At 57.0% G+C, this 25678-nt stretch overlaps 1 protein-coding gene across 2 annotated transcripts in view; it reads left to right on the top strand.

Moving 5' to 3' along the window:
* Window positions 1-21655, top strand: part of NHEJ1 (non-homologous end joining factor 1) — a 44475-nt gene extending 22820 nt beyond the window's left edge. For both annotated transcript variants that reach the window (XM_027734762.2, XM_039381830.1), the window contains exons 6-8: window positions 20735-20852; window positions 21084-21187; window positions 21491-21655. In XM_027734762.2, the coding sequence (XP_027590563.2) occupies window positions 20735-20852; window positions 21084-21187; window positions 21491-21571 (303 nt within the window). In that variant the 3' untranslated portion in view covers window positions 21572-21655. The remainder of the gene's footprint in view (window positions 1-20734; window positions 20853-21083; window positions 21188-21490) is intronic.
* The last annotated feature ends 4023 nt before the right edge of the window (window positions 21656-25678 follow it).

The raw sequence follows: 25678 nt of genomic DNA, 5'->3' as shown, positions 1-25678 counted from the left end.
CCACCAGCCCCAGCACTACGGGCTTGGAGCCCAAAGGAGGACAGCCCAGAAGCATTTGCATCCTCATGACTGCCACACTGCTACAAGACGGATGCCCTGGGTGCCAAAGCCGCGGAGAAGGGGCTAAGGCAGGGTACGCAGGTGGCTCCGTGCTGGCACGTCTGGGGACATGCCACGCGCGCCGGCAGGTGACAGGGACGCGGCAGATGGCGCCCTGGCTCCGGCCAGCACCCGCCTGATGGCCCGCTGCGGCGGCGGCGGGGGGGGCTGCAGATCCAGCACTGCACCTCTGCATCCCAAGCACTGCATCCTGTGTCCCAGGCACTGCATCTCTGTGTCCCAGGCACTGCATCTCTGCATGCCAGGCACTGTATCACTGCAGCCCTGGCCTTGCATCTCTGCATCGCCTTGGCTGCAGCCTCTGTGACAGGGCTGCTCCAAGGCAGCAGGGTTGGCATCTACATTGAGCCTTCACCCTGCTCAGCAATGCAGCAGGAGCCAAACAGGGGCTGTCAAGCAGCAGGGATGCAGCCAAGGAGCTTTCCCCCATCACCACAGCATCAGCCCTGTGTGGGTTAGGAGCAGGGGTGTGCCTGCAGCTGGATCCTGCCCTGGGTCTCCCTGCTGCAGAGACCCCTCCATGCTCGCTGCTCTCAGGGCAAATGGATCAGGGCAGATGAGTGGGGTTAGGCCCCAAGTTTTGGGGGTGTGGGCCTGCGTTTTGCTTTAGGAAGGCTACAAGTAGTGAAAGGTTTTGGTGGGAGCAGCAAAGGGCTGGGGTCCCAGCTCCCCAGCCCCCCCTGGGGCAAGGCAAGAGGGACTGGAGCCAACTGGGTGCTCCCCAGCACAGTGTGGGGAACAAACAGCATCAGTGGTGACAGCAAACTGCCAAAGCTCACCTCCTCTCAACATTTATTGCTTACTCCTTGGCAAGGGCCCTCTGTTTGCCAATATGTTTATGATTTTGCTGCAAAATCTATTGATAGATTAGAAATTTTACTAAAATCTCAGCTCTTGCAGTGATGGGATAGTAGGAAAAGGGGGCTCTGCTGTATATGAGCACAGGGCCTCTCAGCTGGTTCATGGCAGGTATCTGTGATGGGACGCTGATGGCAGCAAGGCTCTGCTTGCTGCTCAGCGAGTCGTTTTGCCTCTGTCCATGCATCACTACTCCTGCAGAGAAGGGCAACAGAGGCACCCAGCAGGCAAGTAGAGCCCTTTCAAGAACTCCTTGTGCTGTGGGCCCACCTCAGGAGCACTGCGCATTTGGGGTTGTGCATATGCTTTGCATTTGGTGTGTCCCCTTGAAGCAGAAATAGAAATTGCTTGCTCTAGTCACTCACCCTTGGGGATGGGGCATTCCTAAAGGGACATTTAGATTGCTTGATCTCCAGGGCTGCCATTGGCTGCTTCACCATGCTCAGCCGGTGCTGGCCCTTTTTTTCCAGCTGGGGTCAGTGATTATTGTCTCAGACATCAATACCACTGTGGGCTGTTGTCATCCACAGCAGAGACCTTTGTGCATCTCCCCTCTCCAGCCTCTCACTTGTCACTTTGGCAGCTCATCTTCAAGCTGCTTCCAAGTTCAGGGGTACTGCTGGGGTCTACCCACATCCGGGCTTCCTGCCTCTACCCATAGTGAGGGTTTGGGCTGCTGAGAAGCCCTTGCGAGGCTTCCCCAAACCTACACAGGGATCTGTCCCATGCAGCTCCACAGAGGTCCCTCCATTCCAGAGGCTTCTTGTGGGCTCAGGTCTTGGCAGAGCTGCATAGTGCAGAGCCGGGGTGCCCTTCCCCTGGCTCCTGACCGTGCCAGCCTGTCTGTGCAGCTGCCGGCACTGCTTCTTCCCCTGCCTTTCACTTGTGTGTTTTTACGGCTCGGAGGGAGCCGTCCTGCCCCAATTCCCCACGTGCTCCTAATTTCATAGTTCTCTCCATATATCCATATATATCCATATAGCATTTGATACAGGTTTTATGGGCATTTCCATACGTTTTACAGACACAGCCATTACAGAGCCAGGTTTCACCCGAGAAACCTCATGGGAGCAGAGCACTGAATCGCCTTAGTCTTGGCCCCAGAACAAGGCTCTCTTCTCTCCCTTGCCGGGGCTGCCGCTATCAGCACTGCAGAGGGCTGAGGGACGGCGGGGGGCTGGTGGTGCCAGCCCCAAGAGCCAGGATGCTGCCTGCAGCCTCATCCATCCTGCTTCTTGCAGCCTCATCCTGCAAACCCCAGGGCTGTCATTGCTGCCTCTTGCTCACTCCCCAGCTGGATGCCACTGGCAGAGGACTGCTTTGAGCAAGGCTGCTTGGTGCAGATCAGGACCATAATCTGTATGGCCAGGTTGCCAGGATCTGGCCTGTTTGCCTGCCTGTTGGGCTGTGCATCCAACTGATTGTGGGACTGGACAGCCTTGGTGGTGGTGCAGAGAGTGATGCCATCCCAGCTGTCAGGGCAGGGACACACAAGGCTCTGAGCATTGCGGCTGCTGCAGTGCACACACAGCATCTGAGCTCTGGCAAGGTGGCTTCTGGCTGGCAGAGGGGCAGGAAACAGATCCAGGTACATGCAGCTCTCTGCACATTTTCTAGCCTGTTGTGGAGGCTGCCAGCACTGCAGTAATGCCCAGAACTGCTCAGGGGCTGATCATATTACCGGCACAGGGGAAGAAGCCTCAGATCTTGTTTAAAAAGAAGCCAAGTGATACATGCCTTCATCATCACCGTGGTCAGACCCTGGAGCAGCCTGATGTGCAAATCTAGGGCACCCCCATGACGTTGGATCTAGACGCTGGGCTGTCGAGCACCGTCTGCAGATTGGGACAAGTGGGTGCAGAGTTGGGTCCTCCCTTGGCGCCCTCCAACCATTGCTGCTTGACAGGGGCAAACATAGCAGCACCTAGCCTCACTTCAGGTCCCCAGTTCTCCTGGCCTCACACTGGACTGATGAGATGAGGAATTTTCCACTCTGTATGTGAATTCCCATTTGCAGGGCAAATGCCCACTCCCACCCAGCACAGCCTCAAGGACTGCTCCTTCCCACACGGCTGTGGCATCATCCAATCCAGCCCTGCATGTGAGCAATGCTCAGCTATTAATAGCAGCTCCCCTCTCCCTTTTTGAGGGCTGGTGGGAGCCCAGGGTACATCCCACTCTACTTTCTTGAACAGGTCCTGAAAGCAGGAACCATTTGTGGCTTCCCTGGCCAGCGTGTCTCTCCTTGGCCTCCATCATGTTCTATTTTCTGTGCTGTTTACTGTTCTTCTGCGGGCTGTCAGATTTCCGCGCTGAGGAAAGGCTTGTAAATGGGGGGGTGGGCAGCGAGTCTGCACAGAGTGGCTACGGGAAGAGGGGGATGGAGGAGCACAGACATGGCCTTTATCACAGCCTAGGGGATGTGTGGCTCATAAATCCGACCCAGGCAGATAGGGGATAAATCATCCCAGCTGGGACACTGGTGGTTACCCATGGTTAGAAATTAACTTTGTGTTGGATGGGTCCCAGGCTGTGGGATGGGAAGGGAAGGCTGCGCCGGGCAGTGTGCCTCCTGCTCAGCCGGCCCTGGAGCCAAGCTGCAGGCAGGCGAGCAGATGCCACTGCCTGGCCCAGGCAGGCAGGGCTGGTGGGCACAATTAAAGCCAGAGTGATGAAGCAAACAACCTGGGGTGGATGCTGTGGCTGAACCTGTGCTGCGGGCAATGATGCTCTGGCACTCACTCCAACCTAGCTGGACTTTGGCACTTCGATGAATGGCTGTAGCCACTGCACCAATCATCAACCACTGCACCTTGGGCTGCAGCGCACTGGGCACTAGGAAACACTGGTCTGCATGGGAAGGGATAGGGACCTGAGATGCCAGGGAAGATGGCAAGGTGGGCAGGAGAAGGTATGTGCTCACAGCAGGACTGTCGTCTCTCCCACAGGGTTTGGCGGAGATGGGAACCCCATCCTGGTCTCACAGGGACACACAGGCTGGGGCAGTCTCTGGCCTGGCTCTGCACCTCTGAGGGTGGGAGGAGGCAGTGAAGCCTACAGACCCTGTTTCACTTCCCCTCTCCAGCTGCAGCATCCTTCTAGCCCCAGTTCCCCTTTCTCCCGTCCCCAGCGCTCCCTGCCCAGCTCCATAAGCATCCCCAAACTCTGCTCTGTGTAGGACCAAGACTTTCACAAGGGCTTTTAGGCATGCGACTAGAGCAACCTCTTCTCCATCTGCTCAGGCCACGTGCCCACAGTTGGAACCATGTCACTCTTGGGATCCCAGAGCACCCACTGAGGGGGGAGAGAGGAAGGGGCAGGAGTGATGGGGACACCCCTCCTGCAGTGGGTCTCCAGGCATCTGGCTCAGCTCACTCCTGGCCAGCTTTCTAATAGCTCCTCAGCTTTCCTTTCTAATGAGGCTCTAATTGGAAGCCGGTTGTGCTTCCCTTCCCCTCCTCTCAGAGCTCTCCAGTCCCAGTGCTGCAGGGTGATTAAGCTGAGGTTTTGGTTTTTTTTAATATGGCAGAATTATTTTGGAAGGGCCAGGATCGTTACATGACGGGCTTCTTGAAAAACCCCAGGCTTTGCCTTTCAGACGAGGCCTTTTCAAGTGGTTTTGCACAGTACACGTCTCTGGGCAGCGACCGTCTCGAACAGTTACTGTTAATTATAGATGCCTCTTTCCCGCTCGCCCATTACTTAAAGGATTTTTGTGTGTTTTAACAGTGTTTTACATCAGTCTGAATAAGACTCTATTCAGTCTTTCCGAGAGCTGGAACTTGGGCATCCCCTGCTGTATGTGTCGTGCTCTCCTCCCTGCATCCCTGGGGCCAGGGGCCAGGCAGCTGACTTGGGCACAAGCCTTCCTCTCGCTGCCCAGCTGGTGCATGCACTGTTCTTGGTGCAGGAGTTGTGTCTGCTGCATGCACACCCTCTTTGCACCCCTCTCCTGGCAATGTATGGCCGTGGGTCTGCATGCCGAGCGCCTTGGGCCATCTGCTGAATTCACCCTCCATTATCCTTCTTGTGTGCTGAGCTCTGCTGCCCACTGGTGCATGCTCAGCCAGACCATGTGCCCACTGCCATGTCATCCTCGTTGCCCAAGGATTCAGGATCAATGACAGCTCCAGACACAATGACCCCATCCTCGTCTCCTCAGGATGTGCAGGATCGTCTGCACCTCACTGAGTCCCAGGCCAGTGTGTTCCTCTTGCATAAACCCAGTAGCTGAGGCTGTTCCCCATGTCTTCCTTCATTGCTCATCTATTCAACAGTAACTTGTTGCGCTAATATCCTTGAAAAATGCTCGTGTCCCATGCCACTCCATTTGTACCCTCTGCCTTCAAAAACCACTGTTTATTCCAGCTTGCCTCCTGTGTTTTACCATAGGTGTAGGCTAGAAAAGAGCTTGCATCTTCTCCCATGACAGCCAAGCTGATGTATCCATCCCCAGGGAAACATCTTGTCCTAAGTATTTTCCCATTCCCACTGTAAACCCACTATGCTCAGCTGGGCATGCTGGCCCCTTCGGAGAGCTCTGGTGGGTTTGAGAGGGGTGATTTCCCTCTGCAGAGGGGTGCTGTGCCTTTTCTCCAGCTGCAGGCTACTGGTGTTTCTGCAGTTCCCAAAGCCTTCCCAGATGCAGGAATGAGCCCTGAGTGTGGGTCCCCCTTCAAAGATGGGAACCACCACCCAGGATGTGCTGAATGCTCTGCAGAGGGGGCATAGACTCATGGGTGGAGCCGCCTGCCCAAGTCCTGGGCAACCGGAGCTTGGCAGTGGGTGCCAGACAGTGAGGCTCTGGTCAATGCAAAGGTTTGGAAGGGTTGGAAGATAAGAAGCAGCTTCAGAACTGCTCTGCTGAACAATTTCACGAGGCCAGAGGTGACAAGAGCTTCCCCTGGGTGCTCCAGGGCTGTCTGTGAGCTGCTGGCTGCTCCCTCAAGAAATCACAAGTTAGGGGGAAAAAAAAGTGGATCCTCATGCCAACCATCCATCTTCCTTCAGGCTGGAGTGGGGACTTTGTGGAGAGTGGGGGACATTGTTTGAGGAGAGTCCCATTTGGGGAAGGTGGGGATGCACTTTGTTTGGGCACCTCTGCAGCCCTCACCTCCTCCACCTCAGCGTATAGGGCACTGTGGTCAGGCCCATTTATAAAACTGGTAAATATATTGGCAGAGTTTGTGTCCCCTCCAAAGGTCAATATTTGTGCAGAGTTTAATTTTAACTTAACAAGCAGTTGTTTGCAGAGGCTGCCCTGTGTTTGTGTGTGTGTGTGTGCACACGTGTGTGTGCTTCCCCATCGATCGATGTCTGTGGGGAGGTGTGTGAGTGGCTTGTGTGTGTGCACTGACTCACTGGGGTGCACAGGGGGTTGGTGATGCTTCCTGGCCCTGGAGATGCTCCAGATGCAGGGGCAGCACTATGCGGTCCAGAGGCACAAGGACCATGGTCTGTGGACGAGTCTATAAATGCAACCCACAAACCTCTCTGGGAGGTGACAGCGGGCAACATGTGCCCCGTGAGGCTCCGAACAGCAGCCGATGGGGACGGTGGCTTTCCCAGCCTGTTCTCAGGGCTTGTTGCAGGCAGCTCTGCGGCCACACAGCCCCCAGTCTTGCCCCTCCTGAACTCGTGTGGCTTTTGTGGCTCTCACCCATGTCCTGACAACATGGGTCTCCAAGCTGAGCACATCGTTCAGGATGGTTTCAGGGCTCTTCCAGTATCACTGCCCATGGGGTTTCATACCCCACATCCATCCTACCACCCTGCCGTATAAGGCAAACCTGCATTCCACATGCACCTGCAACATCTGACTGAGGCTAGTGGCTCATCTTTGAGAGGTCTAGAGCTGAAGTGCCCTCGTGGTGTCAGGGAAGAGTGGGGAGGTGCTGGCAGGGAAGAGTGGGGAGGTGCTGGCCTTTTCTGTGCCCAGGCACCTGAGGCTTCTGTTTCTGCTACTCCCAAAGGTCTTCTAGCTGAAACCCTGGGCTGTACCTTACCCAGGGGTAGCCACATGTTCCCAGCTGGGCTTGGGGACAGGCAATGCCACTGACCCACCCGATAGTGTCTCACTGCTTGGAATAGAGGCTGTGATTTCTCAGGTACTTGCAGTGTATATCAACATCCTAGGGTGGGACAGGACAACAAGTTGGATCCAATACCTTCCGCCAGCCCATCTTGCCAACAGTACAGAATGTGTTGTCTGTGGGAAAATGAGAGAATAACAGTGGGCATAGCCCTGGCTGCAGTAATTTTTCCAGCAGCTTAGAGGCAGGAAGTGGGGGATGCAGCTGAAGGAGAAACAGGAGGGCTGGGACAGAGCCCGCCATCCCTGCAGCACTGCAGCTGCTGGGGCTCCGTGTTTTGCAGCCCGCCTTGTGGACGCTGAGGTTTGGTTTCCTTCTCTCTGCTCTTTTCCTCTTCCTCGCCAGGCCCCGGGGCTGCCGACTGACCTCAAAGGGAAAAGCGGGCTGTGAGGGACAGCAGCAGGGATGGGCAGGGGTAAACACGGGGCTGGGGCTGGCCAGGCAGTGGAAGATGGAGGTGAAGTCATGCTGTGACGTCAGTCCTGTGGCTTTGGGGACAGCCGTGGTTAGGCTGCTCAAGGAGAGGCGGCTGTTTTCCTGCAGCTCTGCCGCTTGCTCCTGGTGCCCGTCTAACTTATAAACTTTAATGGCCAGTTTAAAAGGTTCCTGCCATGGGCACCCTCTCGCCAGTTTTAGGTTTTTAATTTGGAAACTTTCCTCTCTGTGGTCAGGGAAGGAAGGACTTGGGTCCACTCAGGGCCAGTCATCAGGACACGTGGGTGCCAAAGACACGGTCCAGAAGGACTCTGCTGTCGTCACTGGTGTCGGGACAGGGTTGGCCATGCATGGGGCAGACAGGCTGGAGGAGCCCCCTGGTCCCCTCCTGCTGCCCACATATTGATGGAATAAATATAGCTCTTCCTCAGCCTCTGGCTGGGGGAGCACTGGGAGCTGCCACCTGCTCCTGATCATCACAGTCCTACCCCCCGGGGTCACCATTGCTCTAGGATGTGTGAGCAGCATCCTCACCCTGCAGCCCTTGGGAGACACTGGGAGCCCCTGAACCTCTGCTTACAGGGGTGAGGAGACCTGGGGCTACAGCCACGTTTGCTCTTCCAGGTGTTGGCAGAGCTGGGGTTAGACACACACTTGGGGTCAGGTGCAGAGCTGGGATTATACACAGTCATGCCTGGATGTGCTGCTTGGCAGGAGAAGAGGATGTGGGGTCAGCACTGTGGGAGACAGTGAGGGCATATCACTGCTGCTCTTCATCCTCTTCCTCACTTCCCACCTTTCCCAAAGCTTTGGCAGCCCGCACGAGGTGTGTGTTAGCAGAATCACATTTCACTAGTGTAAGCTCAGCTCTCCTCTGCCTTCAGAGACTCAAGAAGCCCTTGCAAATGCCCAGAAATTGCTGGGTGCTGGGGCACAGGGCCAGAGCCTGATCCCTCCCGTGCAACAAGGAAACCAGCGTACAAGCTTGAGGGGAGCCTCCCCACAGCCTTTCCACTCAGCCCTGGAAAGAGCACGGACATCTTCCCCCACCCCAGCTGCAGCCACCTGGAGTTACTAACAGTGTGGCTCCAAGGAGTGATCATGGCTTGGCTGGGTCTCTCCTTGTCACCAGACAGGTGTGACAGGGCTTGTCCATATGTTCCTGCTATACATGCTGGTTGTCTGAGGGTGCTGCATGTGGGCTGGTCCTTCCAGAGCAGAATGATGCATCCATGCTGTGAATCCCTGTGATGGGCTGGGTCAAAGCCCACCCTAGAGCATCTTAGCTATCAGGAGGGTCCAGGACTTTGCCGGGGGCCTGGGGAGCTGCATGGCAGACATGGCTGGCTTGGCAAAGGAGTTGAACTCCCCCAGGGTGGGCACCCAGAGCACTATAAATAGCACATGAAGCCAGAGGAGCAGAGGAGTGGCCCTGGTTTACCAGCACTTTCATACCATGTCTTTCAAGTGGTTCCCCTGCCTTTTCCCCATGAGCCAGTGGCACATCTGCACCCAGCCGGCTGCCTCCGGTGCCATGCCACGTGCACTGTGGCCACTGGAACTGATGCCACGTGCCAGCCCTGGAGCAGCCCTGTCTTTCCCAGCCCTGTAATTGATTCCTGTTCTCCTGAACGGGTGGAGGCTGTAGATGTGCAGCCTAGTAGGAGGCAGTGGGCTGCGGATACCACCTCCAGGGGCCAGCCTGGGCAGAGCGAGGAGCAGCCCAGTCCTCGCCTTGCTTCTGATGTCTACTTGGAGAGCCAGATGTTTGGAGAGGTTCTCCCCAGCCTCAGCTCCTGGAGCATTCAAGTGAACCCTGCTCCCCAACTTTGGCACTACTGGCAGAGCTGGGGTTCTTGGGGACCAAAGAAACAGCTCCCTGAATATCACTGTATGTCTGCTGATGACAAGCTCATGTTTTGAGATGATGGTAGCTGATGGCAGTGCAGGGATGGGCTCTAGAGGTCCCCTATTATTCCTCTGAGGCTGCAGAAAGACCTGGCTGTGGTGATGGCAGGAGTTTAAACTGATGAGGATTTTGTAGTCTAGTGCCATATATGAGACAATATATTGGAACACACTATTGTGCATAAGGTTAAAGATAAACCAGTTTTAGGCTGGAAGGTTATGGTGGTCCAGGAGAGAGGGCCTGCAAGCAGGTCAGTTTTGATATGAGCACAGGGCAGCTGGAAGCAGGGACCCTTGGTACCTTGTTTTCCAGTGCTGCTGATGACAGATAGTGCTGCATGGAAGAAGATGCCTAGAAAAAAAGGGAGGAAAATGGTGAAGCTTTTAAAAAAACCTGTATTTAGCCAAAGGGCATGGTTTTGCTGTCTGGAGATTGTAAGGAGTGGGTGAGCCCTTCAGAGCAAGGCAAGCATGAATGGAGAGAGTAGTGTGATGAGTGGGCAGGGGGCTGGAAAAAGCAGTGGTTACCAGAGCTGAGGAGGTCTTTGCCCACAGGGGAGTGGTGAGGCTCAGAGCATCTCTCCCAGCACAGGCTGGGATCCCTGCCCTTGAAAGTGAGGAGCAACTCAGGCTACAGTGGCTGAACGTGGCAGGACAGAGATGAAAGGGGCTGCAGCAGCAAGGGGTAATCTACTTGCCCGGGTAGAGGGGAACAGCATGGGGCAGCGTTGGAGCCACGTCTCCCAGCTCCCCCAGGTGGAGGACTGCAGCATGGGGCAGGGTCAGGGCCATGGCTCCCAGCTCTCCCAGCCCTCTGTGTCCCCCCTAGGCAGCACCACAGGGACCCTGTCCCTTTCTCCAAAGGCTGAGAGGGTGAAGGTGCCCTGACAGAGTGTTTTATTAGCGGCAGGTGCCTGAAATCCAACCGTGGTGGAGCAGTAATCCCTCCGCTCACCTGGAGATGAACCCATCTTGAGGGACATGGCTGTGCAGGGTCAGGCCCCACCAGTGCTGGGATTGCCCCAGCCGTAACCAGAGTGTCTCCCTGGCAGCCTGATGGGCTGGTCCTGCCGTGGGCGACAGGCGCGTAATGCCTGATTTCACAGCACTGGCGTTTTCTGTTTGCTTGTGGCAATGATCTCTCCTGCCCTTCCAGCTCCAGCCCTGGCCATGTGTGGCAGCTCCCAGACCTGCTTTCAGAGATGGGGCAGGAGCATCTCTGGTCTTGCCCTGCAGCCAGCACTGGAGCTTTGCAAATGCCATGGCAGTGCCATGGCTGGGAACATGTCCCACACAGAAGAGGAGGAGGAAGGCAGAGACTCCACCATCTCTCAGATGCTGAAGTAGTCCATGAGATGGGCATAGGTCCCTGGGCTGTCTGCAACAAACCAAGGGGATGTATGTGAGGGAGAGGAACAGGAGCGGTCCATACAGGAAGGGTCTCCTCTCTGCCGTCCAGAGCCCTGCTCCCAAAGTGCTCTTTGCTGTGTCCACCTTTTTCCATCAAATCCATGTCCGGAAGGAGGAGCTATAGGCCAGATGCTGCCCAGCAGCCCCCTGCCCTCAGTGCCTCCATGCTCAGAACTGGGAGTGGTTTGGCAGCAGATGAGCAGTGATGTCCTCTAGGATGGCTAGTGCAGCTAGTGCAGCTAGTGCCAGGGGGAGGCGGACCAGGATCTGTGGCACCCTGGCAAACACCAGCCTTGGACTTGCAGGAGCACTGTATCTGCATCTCACTATTGCATGGTGCTGTGCCCAAGCTGAGGATACTCATCACCTTGTCATTGGGTGCACAGCCCTGACCAGCCTTCTCTGTCCCCACAGTCTTACCCTCTCCCGAAGTGCTGCTTTCTGCTCGTCTCACTGGACCCTGGCTTTGTTGGCTGAGCTCATTTAGCTTTGACAAAGTTTATAGCACTGGAATGCAGAATGGCTGCTGGCCTCCCTCCAGCCTAAACATCCCCACCCCACAGTGCGACAGGCGCTGATAAGGGTGAGTGCTGCAGCGGGCAGGTATCTCGTGCCCAGCCCGTGACCTTACAGCCACACGACCTTGAAGGTTGTCATTTATCTCACGCGTGTGAGTGTGTATGCACATGAGCTGTCTCCCATCCCCAAGAAATGTTCTCCTCATCTCTGGTTTTCTCTCTGGGCCAAACCCACATGCACGTTGCCCGAAACCGACTCCGAACAGAGTCCTTTGATGAGCAGGGCTTAAATATATATTTGGCATTCCAACGGCAGCATGCCGAGCCTGGCCAAGGGTGTGAAAGTGTTTGCTTGACAAACTCCGGGGGCTCTCGCCTCTCTGCTGGCTCTGGGGATTCACAGGAGAGAAATATCAAGGAATTTTTCACCTCTCTGTTTTGTTTTGTGCTTTTATTTTGTTTTCCTTCTGTGAGTGCATTTTTAGCTCTGGTGAAAAGTCCCTGATTGACAGTCACAGAGACTGAGTCCCCTCTCTTCACTGAGACAGAGACAGCAGCAGCAAACATCCCACCCCAGGCCCAGGAGAGAGAGGGAACAGCCCTGAGAGAATTGTATTGACCCCGGAGGGCTCCTATCTCCTCTCCACTGTCCCTGTCCCTTCTGTGAGCCCAGTGCTGTCATGGATGGATTTGGGTACCAGCAGGATGGAGATGCTCCACATCCTAGATGTCCCAGGCTGTGGTCTGCTCAGAGCTGGCCCTTCTGCGAAGACCCTCTCTCTGCTGAGGTCAAGGGTTTTCAGTCACAGGGTCCTTTGTCACCACTCAGCTGGCCCCAAAGAGCCCCAGCACCACACTGTGAAGACATCTATGCCCATTGCTCCACCACGGATTTCCCAGCCAGTGTCCCCATGTGCCATGGCACCAGCTTCGGGTACACACTGGCCCCCGGGCACCTTTGGGATTGCAGAGAGGTCTTGTCACCTTGCGCCTGCGTGGGGAGAGATGGAGCAAGAGGAGGAGCAGAAGAGTGTCTCCATGGGTAAGTTTCAGGTGGATGGGCTGGTTGCTTGCAGCCTCCTAAAATGATGCATGGGAGGTGCTGGGGGCATGAAGTCAAAACCACCCTTGATCTTCACTTGCCACTCAGCTCCTTCTGGGCAGGAGAGGCAGCTCTGTCACCAATTTGCATGTGATGCAGGATCCACGGAGGCTGGGATGTGCGGAGCAGCCTGGGGTGCAGAGCTGGGACCCTGGGCTTGGATGGGATCCCAAGAGTGTCTCCTGTATGGGGAGGAGGAGGAAGGCAGATCTCCTCCATGACTCCAGCTGCTGCATCCTGCACCTATGGGAAATGGGGAGGGGAAGCCCAGGGCAGTGGATTTGGTTTCAGAGCCCATGTCTGCAATGCCTGCCAGAGCAGAGCGAGAACTTGGCTGGCTCTTGGGGAGGGGGCTGAGGGGTCTGCATTTGTGTGTTCTCAGCTGTCCCCAGCGTAATCCCTCATGAAAGAGAACCCCCTGCCCTGCTGCATCCCCACTGTCTGGTGGCAGCGCTGCCTGGCCCTAAATCACCTGCCAGTCCCAACCTGATGGATCACCATGGAAATGGGGGTGCTGCCCCCCAGATCAGCAGAGAGAAAGGGTCTGGAGTCTGAGGGGTAGGAGTACAGACTGGAGGCTGCAGAGCAGGGATTAGGATGCTGGTAGTCTACAGGAAGAAGCTCGATGCCCAGGGACAGCAGGGCAGAGGTTGGTACCATCTTGCAGAGAAAGATTGAGCTGCTGTGAATTGCAGATGGTGAGAAAGGGATAGAGAGAGATTGTGGAGCCAGGTTGGAGATCCTGGAGGGCCATGAGGCTGGGGGCAGGCTTTATTCCCGGGGCAAGGGCAGGCTTGGCTTGGGCTCCCCGAGGTTTCCTTCCTGGCCCACTGAAGAATCGCTGGCTTGTCTGAAGATTGCTGACGGATCATGGACCTGTGGATTTACTTGGCAGTGAGTCCCTTTCATGTGGCCGCTTGAAAACTCTCATGACATCACCAGGGGCTGCTCCTCCTGGAGACAAACCTAGTGCTTTTTAGGGTTTTGCCTTCCCCCTCGCCCCAGCCTGTGTGTTTTGGCCAGGGGGGACCTGGGGAACCATGTCCAAGAACAGCCGCTCTGGCAGGGAGATGGTGCACGGGGCTGGGGAGCAGGGAGAGGGCAGTGTGTCCCCCCCATACTGAATAAACATGGGCTGGCCAGGGCTGGAGGGGGCTTTTCCAGGCGGGACCACACCCCGGGGGGCTATTTTTTGCCATGAATGAAGGGGCTGTGTGCTCTCAGGGCTGGCTGGTCTCCTGCTGCTGCTGCTGTGCACGGAGAGCTCGCCTGACACTCAATCCTGGTGCCTGGCTGGGGACCAACATCTGCACTTACCACAGCTGGGCACTGCCTGTGGGACACCTGGGTACCTGGAACAGCTTGGCACTGCCTGGGGGGACACCTGGGCACCTGGTACAGCTGGGCACTGCCCACAGGGACACCAGCAGGCTGCCATGCTTGGGAAACACAGTCTGTCACAGAGCATGGGGAAGTGATGGTGACTCAGTGGCTGCGCCAGGGGCAGTGCCAGGGCTGCTGGGGCATGTTGGACCCAACCCTGCTGGGACCATGTGCCTGGGGACCCGCCTGAGGCAGCCTAGTGGTGAGCCCTGCTGCCCCCCTGCCCCACATAGAAATGCTTCCTGCTGCAGTTTCGGGTGATGATGGGGCAGCATCTCCAGGGACTGCCCCTCCAGCTGTACCCATGCTTGGGAGAAACTGCAAAGCCGCAAGGGTGGAGCAGCTGCCTCCTGCTCAACCTGGTCCTGAACGCACCCAGATTCTCCCCAAAGCCCCTAATCCCACCTGGCTCAGCCCCAGCTTCCGCTCTGGGCCTTGTTAGCTCAGCTAATCCCTTGTGTGCCAGGTTTAGGGATGCGCTGGGTGCAGCATCTCCATGGTTGTCAGTCACATATCCCTCTATCACCCCCAGATTTTGTTTCTCAAGGGGTCTGAGGCTGCTTTGCCAACCCCCAGCCCTGACCCATACTCCTGCTGCCTTCCAAGCCCCAGTGCCCCATAGGTCCCAGGAGTTAGCTGCATGTGTTTGTGCCCTTGAATGAGTGACCTATCCTTGCCGGGTGGAGACGAAGTGCTGGATCCCACCCCTCACTGTTCCTTATCGCCACACAGCATCCTTATGATTCACCAGGTGTGGCTCCCTTTCCGTCACCCCACTTTGCAGGAAGTTTCCTGGCCAGCCCCCCATGAGCTCTGTGCAATAATAACAAGCTGGGATGAGCTGGCTGGCCTTCCTGAGCAACCCTACAATAACAGACCACTGCAATGTGTCCAGCTTTCCTGGGCAGACAATAATAAACCCACATGAGCTGGCACACTTTGCGGAGGAACCCTACAATAATAAGCCTGGATGATGTGTCCATATTCACCAAGTCAGACTAAAATAACAAGGCAGTATGAGCCACCCAACTTCATCACAGATAAGAGGGGTCCTGAGCTGTCCCCCTGGGACAGGAGGCACACTTGGCCACCAGGTCTCCACATCTTCTTCTCTTGACCGTGGAGAAGACAGCCGGTGTCGGTGATGGGCTGGGTTGGTTGAGGTGATGCCCGTAGGTGCCATCAGCCTGTGACTCTGCCTTCCTGGAAGCCAGCAGCAAGTCCTCACTAGTCCTGGCATGCTGGAACCTGCTGCTCTTCAGGGCATCCTCCTTGTCCAGCTTCCTTGCCAAACTGGTACCCGGTGCCAGCTTCCCCAGAGGCTCTCCTGCTGTTGCTCCATGGGCTGCTGGACAGGAGGACAGGTGCCCATGGTCAGGCTGGATGTGGGGGTGACACCAGCAGCTACCACCAGACGCTGAGCAGCACCCGGGTGGGGAGGCAAGGCTAGTGCTGGATGCTACTATTTTCAGGGAGTTTGTTGGCACTTGGGCAGTGGGAGGGCTTGGTTGTCCATGGATTTGCTGGGCATTGTGGCAGGATGGCCTCTTTCCAAATGGCATGGAGGAGGGACTGTGCCCACTGGGGGCTGGAATCCCTCGCTCCCCATCAGCCCTCTGCCAAGCCCTAGGGTCTGGAAGGCTGGTCCTCACATGACTGGGGAGAAGATGCTGCAACCTCCTGCCCTACCTCTGCGCTGCTGTTGACCCTCCTTTCCCTGGGATTTGTCCCTGGAAGTTGGATGCAGGAGCGGGTGGGCAGGGCAGGGTCAGGACCCCCCCAGCATCTCTTCATAGGGGGGACCAGCATCACACCAACGTGGTGGCAGCACAATGCAGAGCCTCGCTGCCACCACGCCCCTCTGCTCAGTGTCTGCGAGAAAGGCTGTAACCCAAGCCACAAAAACAGCACAAGGAGAAAGAAAAGGGTATTGAGCGGCAGGGCTGCTGCGGTCACCGGCCAGCATAGACTGCTGGTTGTTAAGCGTGTGCCTCGCTTGCAAAGGCTGCCTTGATGAAGTGTGAGACAGCACTTACGGAGGGACGCGGGCAGGCATTCTCGCTCCATCTTCCTCTCACAGTGCCGGCCTTTATGTGCCTGACATTTGCTTGCTGGAAAGGCCCCTAAAATCAGGGGGAAAGGAAAACATTGCTTGCAGCAGGGCCAGAGTGGTGCTGGGAGGAGTGCTGTGCTGTGCTGTGCTGGGCTGCGCTGGGTTGGGTCGAGCTGGGATGCTCGCCTGTCCTGGCCTCACCACCCGCTCTTCCCCGGGGTGACCCCTTCACCTCTCAGCAGCTCTCCGGTTGCCTTCCCCTGCCGGCACCGCCACTTCCTGTCAGGTGTGCTCAGCCTGGCTGCCTGCCTGTGAAGTCCTGGCCATCCTGCCCGTGCCTGCTTCAAGGGCGGGCTGGCAGCACTGCCAGCTCTCTTAGCTGCTGCTGGTGCGTGTCCCCTGGGGCTGCATGGTAGGGTACAGTGATAGTGCAAGGTCAGAGCTGGTCCTTTAGCCACCTGCTGCTGGGGTGCCCCAAGGACTGCTGAAGGCTGGGGTGAGTATGTGCAAGCACATCTAAGAGCTGGATGAGCTGGGAAAGGGCATCAGTGGTCAATGTAAGGCATCTCGGGGGGCCTGGAGGGAGCTTGGCCCCAGGAAGAGGGGTCATTGCCCCATCAGGGAGCTAGGGCAAGAGACTAGGCTTATGTGGCCTGCTTCATCCCAGGGAGTTAAGTCCCACCTTTCTCTGCCCTTGATCCCAGCTGGAATGGAACAGTTCAACCCTCTCCATCTATTTTCCTGCAGACAGATTCTACTGGGATCCCTTGGTCCAGTGCTACTAGCAGAGGCTGGTTGAGCATCTCTCTGGATCCCAGAGTGGATCCCTCCCCAGCCTAACTGACACTGGCACAACCATGGGCAGAGATGCCCAGCACAGATCCAGCAAGCCATCCACAGATCCAGCATCCCCATTCCCAGGAGCATGCACAAAACTCATGGCAGGGGAGAGCGCCAAGGGCAGCCTGGCCACAAGGAACAGGAACACTCCAGTCATGGAGCTCTTCCCCTGCCCTCCATGGATTGACAGAGCATCATCAGAATTTGCCCATGCCAGTGTGATGGCAGCCATTCCCATTGCTGGAGAGCCAGTCTGCCATTCCTGGGCTGCCACTCCACCACACCGCTTCCATGGAGCCTGCTGGCGGGGGCGGCCTGGGGAAGCCATGCCCCCCCTTGGCCCACAGCACTTGGCTCCTGCCCCCGGCAGGAATTATTAAGTGTGCCTCTGAGGAGCATGTGCTGAGGCTGGCCACGGGAATGTGGGCAGATCTGACATACAAGCCACAGCAGCCAGGCTATAATTTCCAAACAGGGCCCATTCGCTCTGTTTTCCAGTTAAAAATATATTAAAAAATAGGAATGTGGGATTTGTAGTGAAGAATGTTGGTAACCGCTTTGAACGTCTGGTGTGATAATGAAAGGGTCAGTCCCCAGCTTTGAGCATGACCAATTTAGACTGTGGTGCTTGGCACTAGTTTGGGGGCCCAGCACAGTCCAGCCTGCCTGCGAACCCATCCTGGGCCAGGGAAAGGTGATGCTTCTGTGTTGGTGGTGTGGTGCTGGGCTTGGTGATGTGTCCCTTCTGCTCATGCTGTAAAGAGGACATCCAAATTGCCATCTCTTATGGCCTCTTGAGAAGGGAGTCTGGGCAGGGGTGGGTGAAGGCAGCATGCTTTGGAGATAGATGCCATACCCTGCCCACCATTGCCTCTCCACACTGGGGTGCAGCCTCATAGCAGAGCCCTCTTGGGATGGGGGTCACTGAGTGAGGCTGCAGCCCAGTTCCCCCCTGAGCTGCCCCTACACACTGCAGGGCTGTCAGTGAGCACAGCTTGCTCCCAGCACGAGGTCAGGCACCTGCCCCCCTTCACCGGGCACCCCTCCTGGCTGGGCTAATCGCAGTTCAGGGTGTGCCTCCCGTGCCACTACCGCAGCCTTGAGTCCCTCCTGATACTGGGGCATCCCACTTGGCCTTGTGGCCAGGTAGTCATAACAGGCGGGACAAGCCATGCCAGCTCCTCAGGCATCGCTTCCCGGTGCCTGGCAAGCCCCGTGAGCAACCCGGACGGCACTCCCCCAGCTGCCAGCTCTCTGCCCGTGCTGCTCCCCAGACCTCAGGCATCATGTTTATCCTGGAGATGGGTAATCAGGGAAAAACAAGTCACCAGAGGCCAAGACTGATGTTGCAGCGGGGACAAGTTGTCTGCAGCAGGGTTCAGCTTCGGGATGTGCTGGAGCAGTGGAGCAAGGAGGAAGGAGAAAATCACAAGTAGCCAGGGCTTGTCCCCCATCCAGCCCCTTCCAGGGACACCTCGCTGTCCCTCTCAGCCTCCGGGGCCATCAGGTGGCCGGTGGCTGGCACAACACGCTCCGCTCCCTGCTGAGTCACAGCTCTGCAGGGAAACGCTTCCAGCTCTGGTTATAACCCATTTCCCTCCGGGGCTGTGAAGCTCAGCCTCCCCGTCCCGCCGCTTGCCGGCTCCGGCCGCCCCATGGCCCTGAGCCCGCGGGCTCCAGCCGCCGGGAAGGGCAGCGGCAGGAAGTGGCCGCTGACTCCCAAATTCCACCCTGGGCTTGCTGGAGCTAAGCCTTTCCCACGGGCGTGGGCAGCAGGTGCCCTGCACCTGCAGACCCCTGTGCCATCCCAGATGCCCATCTCTCCCAGGGGTGCTAGGTACCCTTCTCCCAGTGCCTCCCCAGGGTGCCACTTCAGTGTGTGCGTGGGTGCTGATCTTGGGGACGCTGGGTGGCTGCAAGGATGGTTTGTCCCATCCCTTTGGGCAGCTGGGACTGAGCACTGAGTGAGCAGCTGCCCTGCTCAGATCCTTGCCCGAATGCTGTGCAGAGGAGCAGACTGAGCAGCCCTGGAGCTCGAGGCACATCCCAGGTGCCATCCTGGATGGGTTGGAGCAGAGGGGGATGGGCAGCACCCTACACCTGGATGCATAGCCTGCCCCATTGCCCTGGCATTCCCCAAGGACCCGTTGTTGGCAGGGAGAGGGGGTGGGCACCAGAATAGTGGCATCCAGGGCTGTCTGGCTATGCAGGGGACTCTCCTGCCCTCCTGGGGCACTGACCCACACAACACTATCTAGTACACTTTGCTCACTTCACTGCCATTCCTGGCTTTCCTGGGAGCTGCTGTTTGCTTTTCTCTGAATTATGACTCCAGCTTGTGCCTTTGATCTGGGCTGTGTCGGCCACCCGTTGTCAGCCCCTCTCCTGCCTTTGAAGTGCAGTTGCCTTCCCAACCTCGGATGCTGCTTTTGCAATCTTGGGTGCAACCCTGGCCCCATGGGGTGAGACACCAAGGGCAAGAGCATCCCCAGGGTGTCTGAGGTGCTCAGCATCCCTCCTCCTCCCTGAGACCTTGTGATGGGCCATCACAGCTCATGGCTTGGAGGCTGGGCAGTAAGGCACTGAGAGGTATGCTTGCCCAGTGGCAAGCAACCCTAGGGATGCTGGCAGGTTGCTGGGACCAGAGTATCGCTCCCTCCTGTGGCAGTGGGCAGGGACACAGGAGGTGACCTGTGTTTGCCTGGCCAGTGCCATGCATATCCTGCAGCTAAGGGGCCTTTCGTGCCCACAACTGCAGCAGAAGGGATGAGACCTGCATGGAAGGTGTCTTTCTGGGCACCAGCCAACTCATCCTGGCATCAGCCCTGTCCTCCCACCTGTCTGGCAGAGAGCAGCCGGAGGAGGGCTCAGCTTACCCAGTCTGCCACTGGGAAGCTGGGATCAGGCTTTGGACTTTGGCCTTGAGTGGGTCTGAGTGTCCCCATCCCCTCCCCACTCCTCTGGCCCAGAGAGGATCCTGCCTTATCTGTTACACTTTGTTCTGCTGTCTGGGTGTGGAGCAGGGCAGAGATTAGTGTGCAGACCTTTGACACACACACACATACACAGCCACACAACCACCCACGCGTGCATCCCCAGCCACGCTCATCTGCACACCACTGCACATACAGTCCCCATGCACGTCAGCATGCTCACACTCACCCGCACGTGTATGCCCACACTGTGCTCCACACCCCCCCAAAGCCACCCCCTCCAGGGCACACACGCATTTCCCCATCCTTGTACATGTTTGTTTGCTCTCTGTGAGCTGTGTTATGTTCCCACTGGAGTGTGGCGCTTTCCCAGCCTGCCAGCTAAGGTCTGCCATGTGCATCGGCATGGCCCAGTGGGTAAAGGTGGCATCAGGCAGGCAGGGGGTGCAGGCAGGAGGAGAGGGGCTTCCCTATGTCAAGCCTGGAGGGAATAAAAATGTTTGCAGGAAGGTGGGAGCTGTTCTGGCAGACTGGGAGTAAACCTGGGCACCCCTCGTCCAACTTGTTACATTGCCCTCACTTGCCATGGGGCCACTGGAGATGTCTTATGCTGCACACATAGACATGCTGAAGGCTGTAGTGGCAGACCGGGGCTCCCTGTTCCCACCTCTTGCCGAAGTCCTGCCCCTGCCCAAGGCTTACTGTCCATGTCTGCAAGCTGCAGCCCCTGCTGCTCCAGCCAGGGAAGTCAGAGCACTTCCAGTGTGATCTTATCTCTGGCATTTCATGAAAGAGTCTGCAGTCTCCCTCTAAATGGGAAGGCAGCCTACTGGTCAGAGCAGGTGTGTGCACGAACGTGTGTGTGCATGTGTGTGTGCACAACTGGGGAGCAGCCACATCCTATCCAGTGCCAGAGCTGGCTGTTCCTGCAAGCTGTGCTGCAGTCCCTGGGGTGAAACAAACTGAGCCTGACAGGCAGAGGGAGGCACAGCCTCTTCTTTGCCCCCCCAGCAGCACCGCGGCAGGGTGACCTGGCAGGTGATTTCCTGGCAGGGTGATGGTGCCTCTGCTCTCTCCTGCAGAGGCTGCCCCAGATCTTTGGTGCGGGAGAAGGGCAGGCGTTTGCCTCTGCTCTGCAGCAGCTCTACACGGCAGTGATGCAGCAGGAGGCCAAGCAGGCTCAGAAACGGCAGTGCTCAGGTGAGGAGCTCTTTGGCTGTGGGATGGGGAGTACATGAAGCAGTTGTCTCCCATACAGCTGAGCCCCATATCTCAGGGAAGGGGAGCGTGGCCTCAGGTGCAGCTCCCCCCATGCAACAGTCTCTCCTTTTGCTTTTCCCCCATGCAACCATAATTCCTGGAGTGGGTATCGGCAATGCCCCATGCTCCCTCATCTCAATCCAAAATTGCATCTTTTTCTACTGGTACCAGAGGACGATGCAGACCTGGTGTCCACTGCAGAAATCACAAGGGACCCCCATTCACCTCCTCCATCCCAGGAGGATGAAACAACATCTTACAGAGAGAGAACCACGGTAAGTGCAGCTCTAGAAACAGCCTCTCTGTACCAATGGCAGATGGGGCCCGCACATCCTTTCCCACCTCACATCCAAGCCCTGTGCCCCTTCAGGATGGCCCGGGGGTCTCAGTTTGGTTCTTAGCCCATCCTACCCCATGTGCCCTGACTGGGGAGCGTGTGATTGCACACGTGTGTGTGGTTTGCACTCCCACAACAGGGATGACAGGTGTGTCACTGCTTGCACACATGCACCCATCCTGCATGACCCCTGACATTGCCTTCTGAGGGGGCACTGACTCTACCTTCTCTTTGCTTGCAGCCAGCCTGCTCCCCAGCTCAGAAGCCTCGGCTGCCTGCAGCCAAGGCCAAGCCAAAGAAGGCAAAGGGGCTCTTCAGCTGAAAGGTTTCTGCCACCCCTCCCTGATGGTCTCTGCTCCCCCCAGCACCCGAGAAAGGGAGTGCAGGGCACCCATGCATCCTCTACCTCTTCTCCTGCATCTCCTGGTGAACCCTGTGCAAGGTCATGGTCCCCTCCCAAGGTACCTCCAGCTGAGGAGATGGAGCTCCTTTCTTCAAGAGTGCCTCTGAGAACAGCTTTTCTTCCGTGGTGCAGAGCTTGCCCAGGCTTCTTCTCATGGCAAAGCCAGTGCTGGACCTTGGGGAAGTGGGAGGGATGCTGCCAGTGGGTGTGGGACAGCCAGGGCTCTGGCAGAGCTGTAGGATTTGACTGCTGTCATGTGGGTTTTCAATAAAGGGCTGTGTCTGGCTGTGTCCCTCTCCTGCTCTGTCCCACCAGGCCTATAGTGTCCAGGAAGGGGTGCAACCCCTAGTGCTGCTGGGTCCTCCTCAGTCTGGTCCTGCTGTCCCAGGGGCTTGCAGCAGCTCTGGACAGAGAGGAGGTGGCAGCAGCTCATTGCTGTGGCGTGTGACGGCAGCTCCCAGACCATGCTGTGCCTCACCCTGAGCAGCAGTATGTGGATTGGGGCGTGCACAAGAGGACACCCAGATCATGGGGGCACAGTATGCTGAGAGGGCTGGAGCCCATGTTCTCCTTGTCCTACACCATGCGCTGGTGCCTGGAGCCAAGTGAAGCCCTTGCAGCAGCAGGCTGGCAAAGGCAGCAGACACCTCCACCATGGCTACTGGGCAGATGATATGGGCCTCCAAAGAGCAGGAGACAACCAAAACACTAACACACTGAATGCTTCCAGGCCTGGGGGCAGCTCTGGACCAAATTACAGATGCTCCCTGGACACAAAGCACCACCTCCGCCCCTTCACAGCCAACCCATCCATCCATTAACTCCTGCTCTCTTCTTCTTCTAGCCCTTGTGTCCACATGCTTCCTTTGGGACTGGGACCTCATTCCTGTGCCCAAGTTAGGTCCTAAAACAGCAGGCAGAAAGCCAGGCAACAGGCAGGTTGCAGCCCGTGGTGCTGCTCTCCTGGGGCAGGGACCTGTGCCCCCAGCTGCCCTGCTCCCTGGGGCTGGGCCAGCTGCAATCATGCTGCCTGTTCTCCTGGTCAGCAAGGGGGAAACAAAAACATCCGGAGCAGCCCCTGTGTCTTATGGAAGGGGAATGAAAGGGCCTTTGCTGGACCACAGCCAATCAGCCACAGAGCAAGTGCAAAAGGTTGCTTTTTATATTTCCTCTCTAAGGGAGCAGCATGCAGGGCAGAGTGGGTGGTGAGGAGAAGACATGGGGTGGGGAGCTTGTACCAACAGCCGTAACTACATATCCTGCATTCTCCCATCTGCAAGCATCTTACCTTGGCAGCTTTAGGTCTGCCTCCTGGGCACTTTTCCTCAGGGAGAGTCCTGCTACTAGCTGAGGGGGTATGACTGGGGCAGCAGGAGCTTAACTGCTCTCTGTTTCATGTCTGCTGTCACCAAGTTGTCCCCTGGTGCAACCTCTAATCCATTCATGTGGGCTGTCTCCTGGCCCAGGAGCTGCTCTGTTGCAAACCAGGTCCCTCGAGTCCCTGCTGGTTCTGGGATTCATGCTGTTCCCCCATGCATGCCAGCACATTCAGGAGGAGGATTTATTACCCCAGTAAGGGCATCTGGCTTGTCTGTCCTCTTTGGGCCTGAGGAGACATCATGGGAAGGGGCAGAGGGGACACATTCCCAACCCGGCTGTGCCAGTGACTGGTGGACTCTATAGAGGGGGAGCAGGTGGTGCAAACCATCACCTGCACCCCTGGGTCATCCCAGATACCAGCTGCACCCAGACTGTGTCTCTGCTTCTCCCTGGGATGCTCAACTCAGGGGAGCCAGTGCCAGGGATGCTTCAGGAATGTTGCTCATGAGCCCTGTTCTGCTGCACAGTAAGTCTCTGTGGGGTGTCCTGCAGTCTGTGCTCATGGATGGATGAGCACCCCAGTGGGCATCAGGTGGGTGTAAAGACCTGCTGCAGGGACAGATCCTGTTCCATTTACCCTGCTCCCAAGGCAAGGGAAGGTGGGGATGGAGAAGAATGGATGGGGGATAAATAAAAACAGGAGAGTGAAGATAGCAGGAAAAAGAGCTTTGCCAATGCCCCCCAGAGAACCACAGGGACCCTGGCCCCCAAGACTCCAGCATGGGGCCACTGGTGCCTCCCTGGCCCAGGTTGTCGCCAGCTCTGGGGAATGCCACTACTCATTGTCCCATCCTGTCCCGCTGGGGTCTCCTTCCCTGTCCCCAGCCCCTCCTCCCTGGAGCCGGCTGGATTTGAGCTCCCGACACACATTAAAGGCCACAAGTTCGGCCTTGGCCTCCATAAATTTGATTCCATAAATATTAGTTTTCGCAGGGTTTAATGAAGCCGTTATGCCGGGCACGGCCCAGCACCCCGACCCGTGCCCTTAATAAGGGCTCTGTGGCCTCGATTAAAGGGACCTTTCAATCGCTGTCAAGTATTTTTAGAAAAGGAAAAGAAAAAAAAAGGGAGAGAGAGAGGGAGAGAGAGAGGGAGAGAGAGAGAGAAGAAGACGACCAAGGCAGCAAATAGGGAGAGGAAAATCTCAAACCCGTCCAGTGCAAAAATAGAGAAATAGCACCACCTAGACTGCTTGGCCCTGCTCCGCCACCCGCTCCTCCTGCGCAGCGCCCAGCTCCGGGCAGCCCTGGGAGCCCAGCAAGGGGTATGTGGGATGCTACACTCCCGCTTGGGGCAGGGACAGTGGGATGCAGTGGTGGAGAAAGCTGAGGTGCAGAGGAAAGAGCAACTGGTGCACAGTTGGAATGCAGGCAGGAGCAGCGTGTGATGGCCAGGCATCTCAGTGGTGCCTGAGAGTGGCTGAGTGTTGTGGGAGATGCTGTGCAATGCAGGGATGGATGTTGCATCTCTCCCCACCTCCACTAGAAGGTAATTCCTCCCTGTGACCTAGTGCTGCAGCAGCAAGCGTCCCTTCCCACTAGTTGCCTGAGCAGGAATCCCACTCCCCAAGCGAAATTCTCTCTTTACCCACTGGTTATCTGCCCCTGTTCCAGCCTGCAGCCACCTGCCCACCCATCCAGCTCTGGCTGCTCTGTCATGCCTGGGGCACCTATCCCGAGTGGCCCCATGTGCCAGTGGGCTTTGCCTGTCAGGGACACTGACATTGGGAATGCTGCATGGAGAGATGATGAACTCTGCACCCTGCAACAGGGCACTGTCACTGCTTGGCCAGAACCAGTGCAGGATGCCGGGGCCCCTGCATGGGTAGGAGTTGCTGGCAAACTCAACTCCCAGTCTTTCACCCTGGATCTCCATGGGATATAAATGCTGTTACCAGCAAGGGCAGGGCTAGGCTGCTTGCTGTGAGCCTGGAGCTGCTGGGAGGGGGACAGAGGTGTGTGATATGCATGCTGCATGCTGGCAGGCTGCAGAGGTTATTTGGAGGTCTGGGTTTGGGTCATTGGCAACCCAATGAGGAACTTGTCCCTGGGAAGTGCCCCAGCCCCCAGATGCAGCGCTATCCCAGATGATCCTGCTCCACAGTCCCTGGTGATGAGCAAAGTGAGAAGCTGAGCTTATTCCTTTCGCTGGGAGTACAAACAACTCTGGAGGATCCTGTGGACCTAGTCCAGGGTCCACAGGGTCTGATTTTCCTGTGCCAGTGATGCACAGAGAGTTGTGTCCCTTCTGCAGCCCTTAGAAGCCAAAGGCAGGGATGGAGAAAGGTGCTGTGGCATGTCTCCTCTGCTCTTTCTGCTAATGCCATTAGGATGCTCCACTGAAAGGATCAGCTGAAGAGATGTAGAAGTGGGGTGGCCTGAGGCTGCTGGCCAGACACTCTTGCTCCATCATGTGCAGGAGCAGTGGGACATCTGCACCCCACCATCCTGCACAGTGGCAGGAATTCACAGAGGCTCTGGGCACTGGTTTTGGGTACCTAGTATGAAAACCAGTATGAAAACCGGCTGGAATGTGGCTACTGATTATGAAAACCTGATGGAGACACCTCTGGTCAGCTGCACTTTGCTGCAGCTCCTGCAGAGGAAATGGTCTACTGGGGCCACTGGACAGCAGCATCCCAAGCCT

The sequence above is a fragment of the Pipra filicauda genome, unplaced genomic scaffold (genome assembly GCF_003945595.2).
Source record: "Pipra filicauda isolate LSUMZ 115617 unplaced genomic scaffold, ASM394559v2 scaffold241_size1546129_pilon, whole genome shotgun sequence".
NCBI lineage: Eukaryota > Metazoa > Chordata > Aves > Passeriformes > Pipridae > Pipra > Pipra filicauda.
This window is presented reverse-complemented; position numbering and strand designations above follow the sequence as displayed.